This window comes from Anomalospiza imberbis, chromosome Z (assembly GCF_031753505.1).
Source record: "Anomalospiza imberbis isolate Cuckoo-Finch-1a 21T00152 chromosome Z, ASM3175350v1, whole genome shotgun sequence".
Classification (NCBI taxonomy): Eukaryota; Metazoa; Chordata; class Aves; order Passeriformes; family Viduidae; genus Anomalospiza; species Anomalospiza imberbis.
In genome coordinates, this window is record NC_089721.1 from 51,745,666 (window position 1) to 51,761,951 (window position 16,286).

At 36.6% G+C, this 16,286-nt stretch overlaps 1 protein-coding gene across 6 annotated transcripts in view; it reads right to left on the reverse strand.

The window, feature by feature from the left end:
- ZNF608 (zinc finger protein 608) overlaps positions 1-16,286 on the reverse strand; it is an 84,917-nt gene that overhangs the window by 40,848 nt on the left and 27,783 nt on the right. For all 6 annotated transcript variants that reach the window (XM_068176902.1, XM_068176901.1, XM_068176900.1 and 3 more), the window contains one exon: positions 6,036-6,291. In XM_068176902.1, the coding sequence (XP_068033003.1) occupies positions 6,036-6,291 (256 nt within the window). The remainder of the gene's footprint in view (positions 1-6,035; positions 6,292-16,286) is intronic.

The window sequence follows — 16,286 nt, forward strand, 5'->3', positions numbered from 1 at the left end:
GCTTAAGATTACATCAGTATACTAAGAATGGACCAACAAGAGAAGCACTAGTCAGTACAAAAATCACACATTCCTCCATGCAACAGAGGTGTACAACCTCTCTAAACAAATTTGTAGGACTAGCACTGGCTAGACCCTGTGGAGTGTTTATGTTCAAGGAGGAATGCTGACATTTAAATACCAAATTTAACATTTAACAGCATAAATTTCCTAAGTGCTTTTCTTCCAGTGTTGGTCTGAAGTCTTCAAAAATCTGAAGCAATGGTATTGGGAAGAAGTGGAAAGGGTGACAAGCTACCTTAACTTCTCTGCTGCATTTAGAAATCCTGGAAATTAACAAAGGTTCTGTTTTCACCTCTTTTTTTTTTCTTTTTACAGCTGTTCACTAAACTGTGGTGCTTTACATCACCTAATCGAACAGCTTCAAACTTAAATTTATGTTTATATGAATGACTAATTGAAATTTGTGGGAAAAGGAGGTCTTTGCAGCAGAATCAAAATTAAAACTCAAAAAAGTCAAAATATCTCCCATCTCCCTTCTTCTGCCAGCAGGGACCATCCACAACCTATTTTGAATTTCTGCTTCACTGATGTTTATACTGACATGATTTATGAACTGTTTGCTGAGAACAAAGAGCCTGCAAAGGTTATTGGTTACTGTGACCCAGCTGATTCGGGGCAACTCGCTGAAACTACATCACAACCATGTGCACCTGGTTCATAAAGTCAGTCCCAATGGTTTAAAATCAGTTGAGAGGCTTCTGGGGATACTCTAAAATTACTATTTGCTTCATTTATTTAAGATGAAAATGGTATAAAACAGGTTACAAGTAGTAGGCATTCCTTGGCACTAACACTGGCCAGCACTCTATGTTTTAAGGAAATTCACAAGAAACAGTGTAGAAGCCAGTTAGAAAAAAAATTAATGTCCCTAAACAAGTGCATACTCTGATAAGGTCAGGCAAACAGCTGAGACGATCAAAATGGCCCCTTCAGACATGACAAATCTTGGTTTAACTACAGCTAAATCTATCTCGTAGTATGAATCCTACAACTCTTGAAACTTGTTTCAGATAGTCTGTGAACATCCCAGATTCCCACTGTAAAGTAGGTAGAGCTCCCACAAACCACAAACATTTTTATGCAAGATTGTGGATTTCCACTGTGAGATGCAGAGCATATCTCTTCTGCTATGAGTTTCTATGTAACACATAATACACGTCAGAATCCAAGTGCCTGCGATAATACAATGAGACAGCTGGAAGTCTATAGAAAAATCACATATTTAAGGCTTCCTTAAATCCACTGGTTTGCTGGGTCTGGCATCACATACAGTAGAAAGAGCAAAAATTAAACATGGTATGTAAAAATGTAAATACAAATAAAGGCTTTTTCTTGACAGATGGCATTTTGATAGTGGGTGATGTTCATACTCAGTCAGCAGACAACCCATGCAGCAGGAGAAAACACCTGGATTTTAGGTGTTCTGTTGATGTAGCTAGCCAAAAACCCTGCTTATCTCCACAGACCGCTTCTCTGTAATGTTGACATAACAAAGCCTGATTTTTGAGCAGTAGTTATCTTTATGCTTCGGTCATATAAGTACACAATTCTGAATTAAATATGGTAGTTAACAATACCCAACCCCCGTACCCGGCAAATCAATGGTCTACATCACACAGAAATATAAATGCACCCAGTCTAAAGCAAACCTGTTCTTTATAACTGTAGCACTTATTTTAATAAAGTATATTGCCTCTCTCAATAAACCTTGCTTGAGTTCAAGGCAAAAGTGTAATTTAACATGTTTCTCTAAATTTGTGAATTGTTGTAATGTTCTTTGATGAAAATCTCTAATTTCTACATTTGTTTCCTTACATATCTGACATGGTTTTCACCATTACAAGTTTCATTGTTTGATCACGCCTCTGTATTTGTGAAAGTAAGTTGTTAAACCACAAAAATTGCTAACAGGAGTAACAGAAAGCCAGACTACTCATTCTTCTAATTCTATTTCTGTTGACACATACACAGCCTTACTTACACACACATGCACAAACACGTATCTAAACAAAGATATTTAAAACAGACTGTTGTTTTAAAGTAGTCTTTGCAAAACTAAGACCACATAGTAAGGCAGAGAGGAATCCACATCAGCTCTGTGCAACAGATAACATTTTCAAAACAAACTATGCATATTAGTTGCATAAGTGGCAGGCTGGAAAACCATACACAACAAATACCAGCATGTCTTTTGTCATCTAAGCCTTTTCCTTTCTACTAAATTTCTCTACAAGTTCTACAAAATATTGTCAGAACTGATGCTATGACAAATTTGGAATACCCTAGAAATTATCCCATCAAGCTTCTGAGATCCAGCAGGTCCCTGTTTCTTCTGTTGGACAACCAGTCTCAGGTTGTAAAGACCAACAAGCAAACACTGATTAAAAACCACAACTCATTTCCCCATTATTTGTTACTGTACAGCAGCAGCTTGCACCCGTTCTGCACAAAGAGGAAGAATGTCACCACATGTAGACAGTTTGTTCTGCACACAAAGGCAGCAAGCGCTGTCTCCTACACAGTTTTCAGGAAAAGAAGACATCATCAGAATTACTGGACCCCACCTAAAGGCATACTCTACTACTAGATGCAGAACCAAAACCAGGACGTGACCCAGGGCAACTGCGTGTGAGAAGTTGAACAAAAACAGGAGCTCTAAGCAATTTAGAAAGTTGGTTGGTGCTTTCCCTTTTTTTCTGGGTCATTTTTATTTCCTCCAGGCAGTAAGAAGCAATTATTGCTCATGTAGAAATTGTTTTCCCAGAAGATAATCACACAATTTAGCAAGTATGTGATTCAAGATAAACTTTTTTGTCAGTATAGCAATAGAGACTTTTAGCAGCTGTTTCCCAGAACATCAGAATAACCAACCAAACGAAAACACACACTCCAGTTAATGCTACCAAGCTGCTCTCTGTGAAGGATTTTTACTGCAGATATCTTCTGGTATCAAATATCCACATCAGCTGCCAGTTTCAGGTTGACTTGCCCACATAATAATTGCTCTTTCCTCTCCCACAGGATAGCCTCAGACAGTCCCTTCAGTGCTCTCTTTCACTGCCATTACCACCACTTTGGACCCACTACCAAGTTATATCCAAACAAGGTTGTTATACAGATGACAATGCCTATGGCATACATACTAGCAATTAAACACTACAAAGCATAGTGGAGCAACTGAGAAATGTTCATGTGAAAACCATGTGATAACTCAGTCAATTGTAAGAGTAACCACCTATGGTTAGTTACCACCCCCTGTAATTAAATATCACAGACTTCAGATGCCAGCTGCCCTCTACACCTCTAAAGATTAAAACACTCTGGGAAAAATTATCTGTCTGATTTATTAAATCAAGTCAACTAAATAAAGTGGTGAGGAAGTGATGAAAAGAACTGTAACAATGCCCTTTTTGTTCTTTCAGAATTTTGTCTGAAATCCAGTGTTGCTTTCTTCCCCTGCCCCCACCCTTAAAGAGATTATCTTAAAAATATGACTCATAAGCCTGAACATCATCCTTTTTCTGACCTCAAAGAACAAATGCAACAGAATGTGTCAACTTGCTCAACATACGTAAAAGAAAACTGGGTATTTCAGATAGCTTCATAAAGGAATTCTCAGCATATACCTTTTCTTTTATGAAGTATGTTTTACATTTATGCTAATAATGAGTTCTGCATAAACTATTTGATTTCATCTTTTTCCACTCAGGCTACTATTGTTGTAATAACTGGATTCACCACATCCTTTCTGTATTTGCATTCCCACAACTAGTTGCTGCAGCACATGAAGTCTGCTCAGCAGTACATTTGGTTCCTATGAGTATGCAGCCAGCCTACAAGCCTATCCTTATCACATCACAACTCATTTTACAGAGTGGCTAAACTAGATACAAAATAATTCCAATATCTCAAAACACAAGCCAGCATTAAAAATGTTCATACCTTCCTTCACTTCTTCAAAATGTTAAGAAGCCATGGGATATATTGACAGCCAAAGAAGTATCAGTTTACGTGGGTTGTTTCTGTTTACTTTTGGAAAGCAGTAAAGGGAGTGAAAACTAAAGAAACCCATGAAAATCACAAAAAAATTGTGTGTCATCATGAGCGTCAAGATGGTTTTTGATATGCCTAGTTACAAAGACTTTGATTAAAGTAAGGTGGATTTACACCAGCTCAGGAAAGGTTGCGTTCTGCCCTAAAGTCAAAATCAGAACTTGAGAAAATGAGTATCTGATAATAATTTTTTTTCTATTAAAGATAAAAAGAAGACCCATCTGTATGCTGTTTCCTAGAATTTGGCAGAAATGGTCCTGTGCAAGCTTCTATATAGCTGCTTTCATGAACATGTCATAGTTTGAAAACACGTAAATATATACTTATACGTGTGCTCCAAACATCAAAAGTTAATTAAAATGCAAAAATCATCATTAGGAACTAATTTTTCTTAATACAGTGTTGATTGTGGACTCTGGGATAAAACAGTCAAATTTGTATTATTTTCTTGGAATGGAATGTCACCCTGACCACAATGCACTTTTTTTAATACTTCATTTCTGGTGCCAAACCTTTCGCAAGGAAGGCCTCTTAAATTCACTGGGGGTCAGAAGTTTAGTTTATTCAGCAAGAATAACACTATTAGCAGCTACTGCTCTTTCATGTCAACACAGTTAACACCCACACATTCCAACTCTGGTTAATACAGGCCAGTCAAGAAAGATTGGAGTTGCTGAGGGCAGTCATCTCTGCAGGGATATTTTTAAAACAGAATTTATACTGTGCTTTAAAAACAATTTAAAAGGATCAATCTACCTTATGAATCTGCTGTAGACATACACAGAGAGAAAGATGGATGGATGAAAGCATATAAAAGCAAGTAAATCTGACTCTCTCTATTGATTTTTGAGAGGACAGCATAACACACTTTGGTGAGGTCTTATATATCACTGCAAAGGATGAAATGCCATTGTGCATATGGTCTGAAGCATGTCAGGATTTATCATGAAGCGATACATTGCTGCATTCTGTCATTATATCATTTTGTAAATAATCTTGTTTTCAGTGTTGAGGAAGGTAGATCACTAAAAATTAAATAATCCTCAAAAGAAATGTAATAACTATCACAGGAAGATTTTCACACAGCTATAAATGAAAACATCTGCTATTATTAAATGAAAAATTGTAGAAGTTTAGCATACACGTCCAGTATTTTTAGCAGGAGAAAGTTGGTATTTTAATAACGAGCTTTTGAAATCCAAAATGGAAAAATCTGCATATCACAGCATAATCCTCTTCCTACTTACTTTGTTCTAAATCATAGCAAATCAACGTTTAGTGTTCCCCAAAGCTCTCCAGCACTGCTACTTGGACAAATGTCTTCAAAGGATATTAAAGAAATCAATCTGGTTTTGATAGCACTTCTTCACCACATGAAACGCTTTCCTTCAAGGCTGAAAGCTTTCCTCTTAAAGCATATTTTAGATAACCAAAAAGCAAAAATAATCACATCAAACTGAATTTTTGCAGGGTCTCTGGGGCCTCTATTTTTATGTAATGGTGGCATTTCTTATCAGCTGAAATATTCAGCTTTCTAAGTTTTCATCTAAACTATTCATATATCCACTCCAATCACACAAACACCCACCCATGATCTACATTTAAATAGCACATTTATGCTATTCTATTAGTAATTTCTTCATATGTTTTTTTTAATATCGCAAGAGGAAACAATTCTATTATTAGCTGCAGTTACATGGTAGGTCGTTTGGAAAACACAGTTGCTTTAAATAATAAAAAGACCTGTCATTTGTTTTCAAAATAAAAGCTCACTAGCTGAACTGTAAAGCTGTGAATGTTATAGCATACAATAATGTCTCAACAGATTAGCAAGCTTTTAGCTAGCACCCAGGGAGATACAGCATATACCCTCTTGACAACATATCTCAGAGACATACCTAATGGAAAAAACAATTTACCTTCTTCAGTTTCATGCCACACAATTCCTTCCAAGTTCACGCTGGTCCCAGGCTCACAGGGTCCAAGGCATTCAGGTTCTGTTACTACTCCAACCTCGCAAGTATTTACACCCACTGAACGTGTCCGTACCAAAAGCTGCTCGACTGGTGCTGCAATATTGGATGAAGATGGGGAAAAGTAGGAAGGCAGAATCTGAGGTGTGATACTGCTGGAAATCGGAGGTGGAGGTGCAGGCACTGTAAACAGGGGATCAACCTGAAAACAACAGACAAACTTACTATAATGGTGTTGTGAGAGTTAAAAAACTAAAAATAAAAGAAAATAATATAAAATAAAATACATATTTTTTTTTAAAGTTATAGAAAGTCCGGTTTGCCATGACAGCATTTCTTTATGTAGGGATTTGGTGTATCACAGGTAATTTATGAGTTCAATTTTTTTGGCATTAGCACAAATGCCGCACATGAAAAATTAAGTACAAAAATATCTATCATACATGCTAAACAAGGCAACTTGCTAAGTTTCTACTAGATTATTCCCTGTTGTCATAGACTGTTAGTATGAAATAATATATTTTTACAACAAGGATTAAGTTTACTTTTTTCTTGGCACTGACAAAGACTGATTTGTGGATGGAAATTAATTTTGTTAACTGGGAACTTCATTTTCTGTTTACAGAAAAATATTTACAAAGACAGGTACAAAGACACAAATGCTAATCTTTCATGTGTATCATAGAAAAATGAGTAACTGGAACAATTCTAATATCCATATGCTAGCAAATACAATCTCTTGTCATCCAAGCATTTAAAATACATTAGGATGATCCACCTAATATCTTACAGATAGCATTTAGATCTTTCTATTTGGAATAACAGAGAGGACTTTTATAAGAATTGAGCCAAACCATCTAATTTCTCAGGGTTTCCAAAATGTATATGTAGAAGAATGCATCTCACCTGACAATCAGTCTGAACACAATACAATTCACAGGGACAATATCAACATATGAACTGAAGAAGTTATTTCTCCCGTAAGACTTCCAGTTTACTCAGGAACAAATTTTCTGTACTTTCTGTATTTTATTTGGCTGAGGGTTTTCAATACTTCACTCTGGCTCTAAGGTCCCTTGTCCCATGAAAGACAGCTAGATAAGCATATGAGTGTGTCAAGTCAACTAGCTACACCACCTGGAACTCCTACTCATTTGGCCCATTGGATCACAGATACCACTCTCAGAGAAATCACTCTTCAACCTAATGATTTTTTTAAAATAGCTGCTTTTTAGCTGCACTGAAATAGATGATCAAATGTCTTCATGACTATGCTGCTTTTAATTTTGGACTTCATAAGAAGACTCAACAGAAAAGATGTAATGACTCACTGTACACCATCTAGGCTTTTGCTCAAATGTATCTTAACACAGATCAAAGTTAATTTTCCTTTTTCTAAAGCAAAAGGGGGATACAAAGAAAAGGACAGACTAAAAGCTATTATATATGTATCATAGATCATCTCACTTCATCAGATGGACACTTTGTTATGAGAACATAAAATGACAAATTAAGAAGAACTTTTTAAAAATTGTAACAATTGTTACCATTGGCCTTTGTAACAATTATGTTGTTTTCAGCATTATTTTTAGAAGCGAACTGAGCACCAAGACTTTTGATCGTATGTGCAAGCCTTATGTGTGCTAAATAATTCTCAATAACTTTGTAAAATGTTTTGTATTATCTTTGTATGACCAGTCTAGATTCTGATCTCAATTATGTTAGAACTAAGCAGGAGCGGGGAAGGACCTATAACCACAGTCTTCTCCAAGTATTCCTCATTTAAGGGAATGAAATCTTCAGGTTAGAGGTAAGTAAAAAACAAACAAAAAAAAAAACCCAATAAACAAAAGAGAAAACAGAACAAACAAACAAAACCCCCCCAACAAAAATAAACAAACAAAACTCGCTAACATACACTCAAACAAACAACCAACCAACCACAAAACCCACAACACTAAAACCAAAGCAAAACATAAATACTAAAAGCATCCCTAAGGAGTAAAAACCTACTAATACCATCAAAATTCTACCGGTTAAAGCAGTTCCTGTGGCATAGAACAATGCACTCAAGCAATGATGTCTTTATTCTTCTCTTTATGCCAAGAGAGTTAGGGAGTTACAGAACAGGCAGAAAGCTTTGCAGAGCAGACTTGAATGCACACAGGAAAGTCAAATATCAACTGACCCTCAGCAGCAGCTGTTACTTGCAGTATCTAATAGCACACATCACACAAAACCACAACTGTGGATGCTGTGCGTGGGAAGACACTGATCCTGTGCTCTGCAGCTCCTGCTGCCTGATGCCAAGTGAAGGCACATGGTTGGATGGCACACAGCCTTGCTGCCTGGCACTGGCTGTGTAATGGTGATCTGTCAGTGAAACCAGGTCAGCAAGTACCCCCGCACCATTTAGGAGTTCTTAACATACTTTACTTCAAACCAGAAGAGAACCGGGGTAAATAACCAGCAGGTAAATGGAGCCTAGCACTTAGGAAAAGCTAAACCACATCCCATTATAAACCCAAGAAATGCTGATGAATAGCCTGTTTGAGAGTTTACATGGTGTTCTGTAAAGCTGTGCAAAACCTCCTACCACACATACAACATCATTCTTCCATAAAATAGAGTTATCACAAAACCAGAGGAGGAAAAATCCTAAGTGCTTTCTGTGGTCATACTAAACTAGCCAATGTTTCAAATGACCTAAATTGACAGATGTGTTTTCTGTTTTTGACTATTATAAACAGTGAGGGGGAGCTAGCAAAAGCATGGATCTGACAGTGTATCCTATTAAGTTCTTTGTTACAAATATTTGTGCTCAGTTCTGGTTTATTTAGACCTGCTAATAAATGTTCATGTTTTCCACTAGAAACATTAATTCAGGCCAAGGCCAAATAGGGGTGCTTGCACTAAACGGGGCTGTTTCTCTGTAAATTAAAGCATTAAACCTTTGGCTGAGAAATAAGTGGACACTTACTGTCTCCAAGATACATGTTCATTGCACAAGTATGACCTTAGCCACAAGAAAAAAAAAAAACAATAGGCTTAAACATTGCTCCAAATTTCCATGTTTTAAAATTATCCCATCTTGTTTGATAATCATAACAGCACTGCAAAGTGGTGGTTCTTAGAGATCACTGTAGTGACACAATTGTTTTCATGAATTCTCCAAAGGGCACTGATGTAAGCTATTAGAGGCAAAGAGAGGCAGGAAGGCCGCCATCTCCAGTGGAAAAAAGGCACATAAAACTAACATCTGGTGGTGGCAGTCTGTCAAACTGAGGAAAGTTAATGTCAAGAACAGATGCTCTGCAGTTTCTCACTGTTATTTTTTCGTTATTATTCCCAGGTGTTGGCGCATACTGAGCAGTAGCCTTGCTGTTTATCACACAAGAGATTCCAATATGAGATTGAAAATCTGAATCTGAAGAAGGCTATTTACATAAACACTCTCTTTAGACACACAATCAAAGGAGTACAAAAAGACAGAAATATTCAAGCAATATTTTCTTCACCTAATTCCAAGAACTTTTGAGAACTGATTGGTGACAAAGGCTACAAATCTACAGTGTTATTCATAGCAGTTTTCCACTGCCAAGTGGGAGCTCATATCAGGGAGCTATGATGCTTAGTAGCAGAAAGCTCACAGAAAATGAAGACCGCCTGCCAAGCAATGTAGTCACTGCTCCTTGGAGCAATCCTTTATCTGAATATTTACCAAAAAAAACAACAAAAAAAAAAAAGTCTGTTTTTTTTTGGTGGCTGCATAACATTCATCAGTAGGAGGAAGCACATATGGAAGAGAAAGGAAATATCGTATCAACAAGAAATAGGCAAAACTTTCTAATAAAAAGCTATTCAGTTACTCAGGCACTTTACGTGCTGGAATCAAGTTTTGTGTATCAAAACTCACCTTCTTGATTTAATGAAGGTATGTCTTTGAAGATATATCTCAGTGACAACATAGTCTACCTATCTAAGACCAAAGTGAGTCATACACTACTGCAGTGTTGTCCACCAGGTGATTTTGAAATGTACATACCAAAAAAGCCATTTAATCCATCCACCAACACAGCCAGGAGAAAGGCAGAGGAGCAGGTTTCAGGCTAAGTACAAGCTCTTCCCAGAAAGCACCACTTTTTAAATGGTGAAAAAAGGAAAAATCTACTGTAAGCATTCCCAGTGGGAATGTCTGCTCTAATAGAAAGAATGTGAAAAGAAGATGTGAATCCTATTATAGGATCTAACTAAAAAAACCAAGCCTGGCCCTTTGCAAACCTTAGTCCTCCCTCTATGAGATGGCAACATAAAGACAGAAAGGACTAAGAATCTTCCAGCCTTGAAAATTACATTGACAAGTTCTTTAGAGTTATGAATTAACACATCACAGAATCAGTATGTCTGGAAAGGAAAACAGGAAATAAAGGAATTCAGCCCTATCTGGAAGCTTTGAATCCTACAAATTGCTTTCTTTAGATTTAACGGTGAAAAGGACACTAGCTTGTTTATACACAAAGTATATTTGCCTCTATCTTAATTTTCTAAAGCAACAGTGACTCCAGAAGACCTCATTGTAATCTCATGCACAGCATCAGAAATCAGAAGAAATTTTAATGAAATTAACCTAACTGTTTTGGAAGATAACAAATATGGGAGAATGTGACATGAGAAAAATGTCTGTGTGCTCAGAACTATGTCTGTACTTCCAGATAATTCTCCTCATGCTACAGACCTTGCCCCACAGAGAATTTACATATTCAAAACCTAAAGCTATTCCTTCATATTCTACCATGTAAAAGGAATTACTACTGTGAAGAATCTCCATTTTGTCTGAAAGATCTAATTTGCATCTCAGTTCAGTATTTCATGCCTGTAAATCATATCAGAGGCCAACTCAGAAGCATTGTGACATCATGCTTAAAAGAACTAGTATTTTGTTTTCTTCGAATATTCTGCATCAAATTGTTGGGGGGGAAAAAGGTCAATGCCATAAATGACAGCACAGAAAAAAAAGAAATACTGTAAGACATATATGTAGAAAGGAATTTCTGCCATAGGACAGACATCTCTATTACATATTTTACGTTCAAAGCTCATGAAGGTCAGAGGTACTAAGAAAATTACTTATTTTTGTGAACTTAGTTGAGAATCACAAGAGCTTAAATATAAAAGAATGAAAAAGTGATTCAAACTGCCTACATTTCATCCAAATATTACACTTTGAATCTTTTGTTTGAGAATAATATTTTTCTTAAAAAATATATTTGTGCTTTACAAATATTGTACTATAAACAAGAAACCTGATGCGTAATTGCGTGGAACTGAGTAATACAAGTAGCATCTACTTGCAGTTTCCAAGTATTTCCCACTCTTAAAATTTACTTCTCCACTTCAATCAGCTAAGTAGCTAGAGAGTGCAAAAAAGACACTATCAGAATTGTCAGGTTTTTTTCCCAGTAAAGCAGCAAATCACTCACATCTGGAATGATTTCAATATTCTGAACAGTTGCTATTAAGCAAAAAAAGCCACTTAAAACGTACTCTGCTACTAAGCTTTCAATAAAGGGAACAAGGAAGAAAAATCTCCCTTGTACCAAAGATATTCTTTGTCACTTGCATCAGCCACATTAACCGGCACAAACTCTGAAAATTCATCTTTTGACAGTTGCATGTTCTTTTTATGTGGTGACCTCCAGACCTCCTCAGACTTTATGTGACTATGTGACATTATGGATTTGCAGCACCTCCACAGACATAATAATGCTAGTATTTTATTTTTAGAACAGTATTAACAAAGACTATGATGAAAAGTCAAAGTTCTGAGCAGGTTCTAATGCCACACAACAGTGCTGAACAACAGGCAAGGAAACTGCCTTGTCCTATCTTGGATCTCCTATTCTAGCTCAGATGAGTGGGATTTCCCAACCTATTCACCCATTTTACTGTGAGAGAGATTAGCATTTGAGAGCTGCCAGTGACAGCCTTTTGCCAAGGCTGAGTCTGTGAAAAATTCTATGTCAATTCTAATGCTTGGCAGAGTTCTGGGAGGATGCCCAGATCGCCACCTGCAAATTTCTTGTAGAGACATTTCTCCTCATTCAGCCTATGTAAATCACATTTGTTGAGATAATTGTCTCTAGAACACCTTACTGCATTGGATCTTGATTTCTCCTGGTCAATCTGCATTTCCAAACTTTTCTTCAGTCAGCCACTAATCTTTGCTAAGCTTTAATATGAAAAGAACGAGTACTAAAATTCGCTCAAGATATCTATCCTGTGTAGAGAGGTACACTATTCCACAATCAAGAAAGGAATTTATTCTGAATAGTAAATGAAGAAATTTCTCTGGGGCTAGAAAGAAACTATGTAATGATGTCCAGTATCTGTCAGTGTCATGCAACTGAATATGGTAAAAAACAAGGCATTTCCACTTGATGGTGAAGGTTAGATACTGCTTTATGAAGTTATATGAGCCTTTACAAGCTTTTTGTTTTAACAATGGCAATCACTTATTTTTATTCCAAAGTTTCTGCTACACTCAACCTTTCAGGGTTACGATCCTGAAAATAGATATGGTATTGGCTTACATAGGTCTCATGGCATTATAAATAAATATTTTCCTCACTTTTCCTATGTTTATTTCTAATACATGTGAGACTTCAACCTGAGAAAGGAAGTATGGTTGCTCTATGACAGATCAAGACTACAAGAGACCCAGGAAAATTTTCTCATTCTCAACTGTATATAGGAAGATTATGTTTAACTTGATGGCATCATCGCTTAATTGCTCCACTGTGAATTTTCATTCTTAATGTCCAAACAAATAATGACCTATGACTCCAAAGCAAAAGTTCTCCACTTCCAAAAGATGGTCTCAGTTACTTGATGCAACCACAGTCTGGTGGAAGACCTGCCATTTCAGCCATTCTGGAGTACAGAAGACATTTAATAAAACACTGTGAGTTTTTCCAGGACTCCAGTATAATATATAATAAAGCGGCAACAAAAATAAGAAGAAGAATGGCTTCTATGTACTTTTATGACTTTCTGCATGTCAATAGCCACTGCTGTCTTTTACCCATTTGTTGACCACTCACTTTGCGAGTGCAAAGTTGCAGACATTATGACTGAGGCTGTTGCTTCCTGAATTCAATAATTTTTTGTTAAGAAAAATTGTCTAAATTAATAATTTCTCTTCCAAAAGACTGTGAAGGACATTCTGTAATCCTCCAGAACAGAAGTTCCTTGATGACCTATGTATACTAAAAGCTTTAACAGACCTGACTACATTCTTATGGGTGGCATTTTTAGCATGTTCTGAAAATTGAGCATTTGACTTAATGGCTCTATATTTATTGGGGTCTACAGACCCTAAAAATTTTAATTTAAAAAGCCCTTATGCTTTTTAGGCAAGACATGTGGGTCTCTGACAAATATATTCCTGTACTATTGCCTCAGAGATCTCCTTCTTGTGCCTTTTGATATGTTGTAGAAGCCATATCAATTTGATTTTTTTCTGCATTCCTTAGACCTTAACTATTCATGGTATTAGCTACAAACACTACCAAGTGTAGGATATTGTGTCCTAATTTTATTTAAAGAAGAAGACATTATTATTACTTTCAGGAATGGGACATACACATTCATGATTATTTAGCAAATCATTAAAGGAATAGCTTCTAAAATGACATTTCAGCTTTCCTTTTCACTGTGACAGTTCAACTAAAAAAAAACCTTGAAGTGTTATTGTTTAGCTCTCCTTGAAATTACCCACTGTTGGATATGTAGTTAAAATTTTTATTCTCAAATGCAGTTTGAGCTATTCACAGTATCTTCAGGAAAGACAATTTATGGCAAATCTTTTTTTTCTCCCAGCTGGTGTACACTTTCACTGGTATAATTCCAGAGTACATCCACTGAGGCGTACCTGTGGGCAGCGCCTGGACTGTAATAGTTGTTTTAGCAGGGAGAAAAGTAGATAGCACTTCAAATAAGAGCTCTAAAAACAATCTGAAAATAATACATGTACAGTAAAGATTTTTTTTAAAGGAAAATAATCCTTGAGGGAAGGAAGCCACTGATACCTGTTCCGTCCAGATTACTGTGCCAGTTTCTGACACAAAGTTTCCAATAACCCTTAGCAATGAGACTGAAGGATTAATCTTACAATGTGAAGGCAAATACAAGAACCCGAGTCAGCAAGAAAAACTTTTCAAAATTTGCTTACCTACTTGCCTCAACTCTAAGGCCATTCAGTTAGGGCAAGAAGATAAATCCAGATTTAGGGTTATCTTAGTACTTTTTCATGAGAGCATCTACTCTATCAGCACCCAAGTTATCTGATTAGAGGCTACCTAACAGACAGAAAAATCTTATCCTTTCAGTGGCTCAGAATTCAGGTCACCTTGAGATCTCTGTTTTCATGTCCCTATCTCAACAACATTTTTACCTGTTGATTTTGTCTTAGTTTTTAGATTTACCTTAAGATCCTCATTAGCATGCTTTCTAGGAACCCAAACACAGACAAAAGTTTGTATTTTAAGACTTTTAGTAAGGATTTTTCATTCTTGTTCTGCGGGAAAAGAAGGGAGGTATGCTGAAAGGACCTGATTTCATTCCGAAAATCCCAGATGCCATTGTTGAAATGCCTTGTGTTTGCCTATGTCTTTTCTTATACTCTCATAGACTATTTTTATAGTGTACCAGCATGATCAACACATACTACAAACAAAGCTCCCTTTCTGTTCAAATAAAGAAAAAGAAATTGACAGTCTGAGTATTCCGCTTTTCATGTGTTATTTTCTCCAGTTATTTGCACCTTCTAGGATGATCTGCCCTAACCGTGCATATCCTTTCTATTCTACCCTCTGCATAATAAGCTTAAAACAAAGACAAACAGAAAGAAACATTTTTGAGTGCTTGGTAGAAATTCAAATATCTTGCTCTTAAAAATAAACCTAATCTAAGCTGTCACGAAATAATGAAATGGCTCTGGCAGTTGTATCAAACTATGTAGACATGTACAGACCCTTTGAAGAAATGAAACTGCACTTTTTCAAATGTGATTTATAAGCAACACTGATTTAGCTGGGAGATAACACTGCTGTCTAATCATTAGTAGTCAGACAACAGCTATGTGAACACATCAATTATGGGCCACTGCCAAAAGCCCTTGAGATCCCAGAGATTAACAGCCAATCCTCTGTTTTACAAGCTCACATCAAAAAGAATATTAATAAGAGGAGGGGCGATGTGGAAGCTTGTCAGAGTAATCCATGCACTAAAACAAGGCATTTTTCCCTTTGCTCTGCCTTGAACTGGTCTATGAAAAAAGCTGGCATTAGCTACAAAGCATGAAGCTGCCAATTTCTCAGAAAATGTTTTTCATTAACATATGTGAAGTTTGAAAGGCTGGAAAGCTCTATTTGGTGGACAAAGGCAACAACTTCTGTGCATTCCTTTCCTGAATGTATCAATCCTGCAACTATTATTCAGATATTTGGAAATGAACATACACAGAAGTGTTTGATGACTTTTCTCATCCAAAAAAACAGTTCTATTTACCATTATATACAAATTAACCAGACTTCAAGGCATGCATTACTCTGTATTGCTAATGATTTTGAAAAACTGAAGTAGAAATACTACCAACACATTTTCAGGTTTATGTGTGTCTTCAAACTTGTGGAGGAAAAAAAAAAAAAACACACTTATGCCTTTCTCATTGACTTCCATGGAGTGTGGTTGACTAGAGGTTTCTTTTCTTGTATATAAATGAATGGAAACAAGCCAAGAATGTGACTCCAAAGGGAACAGTTACTCCCCTGTACAAAAGTAAACATACCTATAAAGATGGACCTCAAACAACTTGTTGCTGACATTTTAAATGTAGTGCTTTCAGCAGGATGGTTTAGCCCTTCACTGTCTTCCCTCTCTGTGCTCTACTCAAGGGTCTAAAAATATCGAGGTTTCACAGCATGGCTGCAAACAACCTGAATCCAATCCTGCCGATACTGTGTATTTAAGGGAAGAGAGAATGTATTTGTGGGGATTTTCCAGAGCTACCTTTATAAAAGCTATCTCAGTTACTGCCAGTAATTAACCTCTGAGCAAAGAGGAAGCAAGAAGCAGGAACCTTTTAGACTCTTCACTGTCCCAGAGGCAGCAGCTTTAGGCACAGCGCCAGAATACATA